This window comes from Patella vulgata, chromosome 1, assembly GCF_932274485.2.
Source record: "Patella vulgata chromosome 1, xgPatVulg1.2, whole genome shotgun sequence".
Taxonomy (NCBI): domain Eukaryota; kingdom Metazoa; phylum Mollusca; class Gastropoda; family Patellidae; genus Patella; species Patella vulgata.
In genome coordinates, this window is record NC_065879.2 from 49,520,293 (window position 1) to 49,529,200 (window position 8,908).

At 38.0% G+C, this 8,908-nt stretch overlaps 1 protein-coding gene across 1 annotated transcript in view; it reads right to left on the reverse strand.

The window, feature by feature from the left end:
• LOC130012516 (cyclin-dependent kinase 9-like) overlaps positions 1 to 2,353 on the reverse strand; it is an 81,585-nt gene extending 79,232 nt beyond the window's left edge. Inside the window, exon 1 of the mRNA XM_056100632.1 lies at positions 2,048 to 2,353. Coding sequence (XP_055956607.1) covers positions 2,048 to 2,136 — 89 coding nt within the window. The 5' untranslated portion in view covers positions 2,137 to 2,353. The remainder of the gene's footprint in view (positions 1 to 2,047) is intronic.
• Positions 2,354 to 8,908: the final 6,555 nt, after the last annotated feature.

The window sequence follows — 8,908 nt, forward strand, 5'->3', positions numbered from 1 at the left end:
TAATTTAAATGCTGCATATAAATTTTATACAGATCGGTTGAACACTTTTGTCGTTAGAGCGTTCACAAGGTGCAACAAGGTGAAACAAGGGCCATAACTCACGGCGTAATTAACGGAAATTGCTCAAATTCAATAGGCTTCTTCGTTTCACTAATTTAAATGATGCATATCAATTTCAAACAGATCGGATGATAACTGTTGTCATTAGAGCGTTCACAAGATTCAACAAAGTGAAACAAGGGCCATAACTCTAGATGTAATTAACGGAAATTGCTGAAATTCAATAGGCTTCTTTGTTTTACTAATTTAAATGATGCATATAAATTTCATACAGATCGGTTTATCACTTTTGTCGTTAGAGCGTTCACAAGGTGCAACAAAGTGAAACAAGGGCCATAACTCCAGACGAAATTAACGGAAGTTATTGAATTTAAACAGGCTTCTTCATCTCACTAATGCAAACAACATATATCAATTTCAAAACAATCAGATGATAAATGTAGTCTGTAGAGTGTTCACAAGAAATTGAGGACGACGGACAGACAGACGGACGGACGGGGGCGACGGCAATATACGACCACATTTCCATGTGGGCGTATAAAAATAGCTGCCGGTCGCTACTGACTGAAGAAAGGAAAATCTACAGATCTGCACTTCATAAGTAGTTAAAGGAGCTAAATCGCTAATATTTGGGACCTAGAAATTGACAAAAATGGGTCGCAACGCATATAATAATGTAATTGTAATTAGGGGTTTCAGGTCAAAGTTTCAAATAACAGAAAAAAATTTTTTTAAATTATTTTGTGAAAACATACATAAAATGCTACCCAAATTTTGTTATTTCATCAAAATATTCTAATTAGATCCAAAGTTATGGAATTTTAAAATCCAAGATCGACGTCAATAATGTAATCAAAATGCTCTATACCAGTCAATGCGTGGCATGGCACCAAAATAAGCGCTTTTCAGTCATATTTGAGTGACGTCATAAGCGGTATTTTCCCTTCAGAATCAGTAGCACCAATTTTAAAACTAAAATCCGCCCGTTATTGTCAGCTAAAATTTATTAAAATCGTAATAATTTGAATGATAATATGTCAAATATTTATAATCTGAATGATATTTAGTCGAAATTTGGCAATTTTCAGTCATCTAAACAGATAAATCCCATTTTCTACGGGTCTAATTGTCTGATCACGTGGTATCAACAAGCATAATAACCACAAAAATGTTATCTATCGTTTGATTGGTTCTATATCAAAATCCCCCGGTAACTAAGGTGCGGATTTATCAATGAAGTGAGTCGTAGCAATGGAAAATCCCAGGGCGTGTGACGTCAGAACGGTATTTTCCCGCGAGCGTCTCATGTAAACAAACGGTAATTTCGCTTACATTTCGATAATTTTTTAGCCTGAATCTTTGCAGATATTGAGATTGATATTAAACTATTGCAATACAATTGCTAGTAATGCATTTACATAAAATAGTAATTCAGAATCATAGATTGAAGTGGGCTATATTTCAGCCGCTGGCTGTCCGATTTCACGCTAAAGTCACATGACCTGAAACCCCTATTGTAATATGAATGTATATAAACTGATTTACATTCAATCGTTTCTGTTTTTACTGTAATTTCTAATCAGTTATGTTCGGCGAAATAGGCCAGAAAGTCTCATGTGAATGGCAATCTTTAGCGTCTGTTTTTTCCAGTCTACACTGATGGTATTTATTGCGCATGCTCTAGAGATAAGAATATAGCTTCACCATTTGACATGATTTTGGAATATGTCTAGCCCTGTTCTTTGAGTTCCTTGTTCCAAATGGCGCTGAAAACCATTATGGTACACGATTCATGTACCAATGGTAAAATGTTTATTTTGTATTGAATATTGGATATCAGAAGCCCATCTTATCCCTGTAAGATCGCAAGACCAATGTTGATTTGAATTGACAAATAATTCGTGTTTTCAATGTCGAAGATTTTTGATGATACTGAGTTAGAGACTTAGCTACTTCATGCACATTTAATTCAACAACAATTACACACCCAAATGTGCCTTGACCTATTTTCAATAGTTTTTCATATTTAGTCTCTTCTTCACAATACGGAAACTTTAAATCGTCATATTTTGCCATTTAGCCTAGTACAAATATTAATAAACAACTTAAGTTTGACAATTTCAACTTCCGGCTCTTCTCTGTTGTCCCATACAGCAATGAAAAATGAGAAAGTTTCAATATATCTTTGGATCTTTCATTAGATTGGGAAATATTTGCTAATTTCTTCAATAAATAACCCTAACTGACAAGCTCACTATCTATACAGCTTCGATTGAATCTAGATACAGCAAACAATGTAGAGAATTTTTTTAACAGAGTAAGAGTTATTTCCCGTTCCAAATATCACTATCAGGACACAGATCACCAAATATTCATGGGAGTCTCTCTTTCCCTTTCCCTTTTCCCCCTTTTGCATGGCGATTTTTTTTACTTTTTGGTGTAGAATCGAAAAAAAGGGTTTGAAAATACATTTTCTGACAGGTTTTGGTGAATATTCATGATTTTGAGGCGGAAGGATACAAGAGTTGTGAGGTTGGTTACCAATGACGTAATATTATATACGTCATTGTTGGTTACGTTGAAATGTAGGGCCGGAAATTGCATGTTTACTTGTCTCTACTTCCTAGTCTCTATCGTCCAGAAAAATATTCTACGAATATGGCCACAGATCACTAAACATTTGCCCATTGACTTTAATGTTAATTCTCGTCTCTTAGACCGGCTCTAACTTTTTCCCAAATTTTTCGTTGGGTAGAACGCTTTCTACCACAGATGGAGCAACATGTGGCAACCTCTTGCCCAAAAGCACGTATGAGGTTCACCATGGAAAACTTGAAACACACAAGCTGGAAGTAGAGACAAGAAAACATGCAATTTTGGACCCTACATTTCAAACTAACCACCCAGTTAACATTGATGGTTAGATTTACGTAAAGTTTACGTCATTATGGTTAGATTTTGGTTAGCGTCCAATAATGGTAAAATTCTTTGGTTAAATTTACGTTACTTTTACGTCATAATGGTTATGGTTACTTTTACGTCAGAAAATGACGTAAATGTAACGTAAACTTTATGACGGATTACTAACCAATTTTTTTCCCTTTGAATACTTCTTGATTAAATAACATTACAAGTGTGTGCACATTCTAACAATTGATATATAGTCGGAATTCAGACATAATAATTATATATGTATTATTGGTTATAATTCTAACGTTAATCTAACGTAAATTTTACATCAGGTTTCTAACCGTTAGTTTATGGTTAGATTTCTGACGTAAATCTAACGTTAGTTTTCTGACGTAAATCTAACGTTAGTTTTCTGACGTAAATCTAACGTTAGTTTTCTAACGTTAATATAATGTTAGTTTTCTAACGTTAATGTAATGTTAGTTTTATGTCATAATTTTAACCGTTAATTTAACGTTAGTTTTCTAACGTAAATCTAATGTTAATTTTATAACATAAATCTAACTTTAGTTTTCTAACATAAATCTAACGTTAGTTTTCTAACATAAACCTGATATTAGTTGTAAAACGTAAAACAAATGTCAGTTTAATGTCATGATACTAACAATTAAGGGCCTGACAAGACAGCTGTCTAGTCATTAAAATGGGTAAGACCCTGGCTCGCTAGCCTGGAGGTCGGGTGTTCGATCCCTGCATTGGCCGAGAAAGTTCATCCAGATTTCCGGCGTGGTTTCCCCTTGTCAGTGATGCAGGACGGAGAGCCTGACAAGGACAGCTGTCTAGTTGTTCAGATGGGATAAAAAAAAAACGAGGTTCTGTGTACACATTGGCATGCATGTAAAAGATCCCTTGACAGTTGGAATTTGATATAAGAGTAGGCCGTAGTGCCACTGTCGGGGCAAAATTTCCCTCATAACACACTGTATGGTGTATGGCCATCTTCATTAGCCCAGTTCGGAGCAAAACAGTTGGACGTTAAACCCCATTTCATTTCATTACATTTTGTATCCATTTCTAAGTGCCCAAGAATAGAGATCTAGCTCCTTTAATAGTTGCGGTCTGTAGGTGACACACAAAGAGAAAACGAATGAATGAATGATCTACTCTCATTTCAAATTCCAAATGTCAAGGGTTCTTTTACGTGCACACCCACGTGATGGACTAGACACTGTTTTTTTGAGGTCCTCTGTCCTACACCACTACTAACAAAGGGAACTTTCTCGACCAACATGGGGATCACGTTGGCTAAGTGGGTAAGACGCTGACTCGCTAGCATGGAGGTCGGGTGTTCGATCCCTGCATTGGCTGAGAAAGTTCATCCAGATTTTTCTGCGTGTTTTCCCCTTGTCAGTGATACAGGACGGAGGGCCTGACAAGAACAGCTGTCTAGTCAGGGATGAAAAACTGAGGTCACGTGTACACACAGGAGTGTACATGAAAGATCCCTTGGTAGTTGGAACTTGATATAAGAGTAGGCCATAGCGCCGCTGCCTGGGCAAAATTTCCTTCATAGCATACTGTATGGCGTATGCTCGTCTTCATTAGCTCAGTTTAGGAGCAGAACAGTAGGACGTTAAACCCAATTTCATTTCATTTTTCTCGACCAACACGGAAATTGAACCCCTCATTTGCTAGCCAGTGTGTTACTAATTACTAGAGAGAGAGAGAGAGAGAGAGAGAGAGAGAGAGAGAGAGAAATGGGGTTTAACGTCTACTCGACACAAACTAGGTCATTTCGGGACTAACATATGGTTTAATTTTTATTTACATAATTCGCTTGCGCGTAGGGGTCTTTAGCAGTGGGAGAAAACCGGAGGTTGGACAGGCGACCCTACTCCTTGTCACGTACAACCGGGGATTCGAAACCACGCCAGTCAACTCAATGACAGACTTTATGATACAGCGCCCGCACGCTAACCATTCAGCCATCCAACCCCCCGTTACTAATTACTAAGTTTGTGAAATGTAGGTTTTTCCTCATGTAGGTTTGTCCTGATGAAATCGGTTTATTGTCCTACTGTTCTGCTCCGACTGGGCTAATGAAGACAGGTACATACCATACAATGTGCTATGAGGGAAATTTTGCCTACTAATATCGAATCCAACTGCCAAGGGATCTTTTCGTGCAAGCCAATGTATACATGGTACCTCGGATTTTTGTCCCATCTGAGTGACTAGACTACTGTCCTTGTTCCTGCACCTCTGACAAGGGGAAACCATGTCGGAAAATCCTGATGAACTTTCTCCACCAATGCAGGGATCGAACACGTGCCCTCCGGATTACCGAGCCAGCATCTTACGCACTTAGCCACCATGGCTTTATCAAAATTAGTAATGAAGATGTGCTATGACAGAAATTTTGCCTGGACAGCAGCATTACCGCACTTACTAATGAAGAAGTGCTAGGAAAGACATTTTGCCTGCAGAGCAGCATTTCTGCATATAGTCATTACAAATAGTTCTAAGTGCACGCCAACCTGTAAAACAGGTCTTTACACACTTTTCCATCATTACCAATTACTAGTCTGCGGGTTCACTAGTCTGTGGGTGCACTAATCCGTGCATTCACTAGTCCACTAGTCTGACTCTATAAAATACTATAAATATGAGTATTAAAGAAACCCAGTAGATATGGTGACTGATATCACCCTTCGTAAGGCGATAACCCAACATCACGGCATTTTAACCCGAAATCACAACATTTTAACCATTATAGCATATGCCCTTCTTCAGTAGCCCACTTGGAACAAAATAGTAGGATGTTCAAACCCCATTTAAAATTCATTTTTATACTTTTCTGAACCAATCGGACTATTGAAGATAGTCATACGCAATGCAGAGTGCTATGACGGAAATTTTCTATGGACTGTGGCAGGGCGGAGGATCTGGCAAGGGATAAGGTATAGTTGTTCGGGTCATATGAAAAATCAAGTCCTCGTGTACATATTGGCATGCACGTAAAAGACACTCCGACAGTTGTAATTCAATATCAGAGTAGGCCATAGTGCCGCTATCCGTGCAAAGTTTCCGTCATAGTACACTGTATATAGTGTATGCCTGTCTTCATTAGCTCACTCAGAGCAAAACAGTAGGATGTTTAATCTCATTTAATTTTATTTAATTTTCCTACTTTTCTGCACCAATGGGACTATAAAAGATAGGCTGGCAAGCGGACGAGTGCACCCATTGACTATTGAGCATCATTTACTTGAAAACGTTGAGAGAACCCTCAACGAAATGTCGCTTTAATTAAAATAGTAATTGTGTTTTTTGTTGTATCATCGAGTCAAGTGAACGTTAAACCCCATTTCTCTCTCTCTCAATTTTGATACCCAAAAATTTGACAAAACAAATAATGATTGATTGTCGGAAACTGTTTCATAAAGCAAAGTTGTTCTCTACTAAAAGGTTATCACTGTCCAAATGTTCGGAGTAGTCCACACCTAGGCCGACTATGCATGAAGTGTTTTTATAATTAAATTTATTAAATATATACTATTCAAAAAAAGTAGGGGATATTTGATTTTTAAGTGTTATTAAAGTCACCTAATGAAACTGACGAAGAAACAAATGACAAAATGAAATGAAGTTCACATTCATCGATTTATTCCAAATGATCGTTAGACTAAGTTAGACTGGCCATTATAAGGGTAAAATGATACCCGGGGTCAAACAGCAAAGTTACCACAGCATCACAACCAAGTCAGTAACGGGTAAATCCTCCTCTGTTTGCCAAACAAGCATTGATCCGACGTGGCATACTCCTAATGAGACGTCAAAGGTCATTTTGGTCCAGATTGTCCCATTCCTGTTGCAACGCAGCAGCAAGTTCTTGGACATTGGCAGGACGTTGTTGACGTTGACGTAACCTCTGTCCAAGCATGTCCCAGACATGCTCGATGGGGGAGAGGTCGGGACTCAGTGCTGGCCAAGGTAATGTGGTGATGTTCTGTTGTTGGAGGTAAGCTGTAACGATCCTGGCCCTGTGACATCTTGCGTTGTCATCCTGGAAGATGAAACGGCGGCCATGACGTCGTGCGAACGGCACAACATGGACTGCCAAGATGTTGTCCCGGTAGTACTGGCCTGTAACACGCCCTGCAACAACATGTAAAGCCGTTCTTCCAGCAACAGTGATGCCTCCCCACACCATAACAGAACCACCCCCAAATCGATCATGTCTGATGACGTTAACGTCTTGGAAGCGCTCGTTTCGACGACGCCACACCCTCCTACGTCTGTCCAAAAAATCAACAGTGAACCTTGACTCATCTGAAAACATCACATTGCTCCAACGTCGATTATCCCAGTGTTGACGATCCCTACACCAACGACGTCTTGCCTGAATGTGATGATCTCTCAAACAAGGGATCACGCGAATCGTCTGGCCACTCACTCTCACACCAGTGTCTGTTTGAAGACGAGCGCTGATCTGATTTGCTGTGATGACACGATTTCTCAAGGCCAAGGTACGGATAAATCGATCCTGGGCTTGAGTTGTCGCCCTTGGTCGACCTGAGCGTGGTCTGTCCTGTACAGATTGTGTATCACGGTATCTGGACCATAGCCTGCTTATGACAGACTGAGAAACAGTCATCGTCCGCGCCACAACCGCCTGTGTTGTGCCGATCTGTAGCATGCCAAGGGCACGTAACCTTTCATTTTGGGTAAGCCGACGCATATCAAAATTTGTTTTCTGGTCACTAAAACAATTAAACTGATGTTTCCACCCTGGAATTCAATGCCACAATGACTGTAACATTCAAAGTCAGAGTCGTGCAAATCTTGGGTTGGACCCCCATGATGATCCCAAGCATCACCTGCATTCCATGCGGTAGCTATTGGTGCGTTTGGGCGTCACATGTAACTGGAAATGTTTCTTCTGTTAGGTTCTATAGTGACTTTTTTCGTAGTCATTTGCATATTTTAGTATTATGCCCCCAAAATCAAATATCCCCTACTTTTTTTGAATAGTATATTACCTTGCATCAGTAAATATAAAATTAATGATCTTTTCACCAATAAATATAAAATTCATAGGCCGACAATGCATTGTGTTTTTATAATTAAAGTTATTAAATGTAGTACCTTGCACCAGTAAATATAAACTTAATGATCCTTGGACCAGTAAATATAATATTCATGATCATTATTTATATAAGGCCTTCATCAACCTTGCACCAGTAAATATAAAATTAATGATCCTTGCACCAGTAAATATAAAATTCATGATCATTATTTATATAAGGCCTTCATGTATGTTTGTACAAGTGTACATTCTTGGAATTGTATTACCATTAACAATATGGAGATCAATTATAATAACCTTTGGCCTTGTTCATGAATCCTTAAATTTTTGAAAATTTAGTTCTTAATATGAAACTATCTAAATAAAATATTGCTTAAATCAATGTGTGTTGTTAATGTCATTCAAAATGGCGGCTGTCTACATATACAATATATAAAAAAGGTCATGAGTCGATTGTTGCCGTTTTTTTTATTTCGAATTTAAAAGTTCAGCACTTAATTATATAAGTTGTAAAACCATATAAAAATAAAGGTTGGACCAAGACTAGTTCCATTTTTTTAAGTTATGAATCTGAAAAATAGATAATAATGACCCAGTCAATTAACCCTAGCTATATGAGTCCATATATTTATCGTCTCTCGATAAAAGACCTATCTCTGAAAATTAAAATTACCCGATTTGATTATTCTTTTAATATAACGTAATCATGTAACCTCATATAAAATATGGTAGAGCGTATACAAACAAATAATATGAATAGATTCATTATCAGAAATATTACAGGCCTTTCAAACGAACAGTCGCCATTTTTAGACCTACATACATGTAGATGTACAAATATATTTTTAT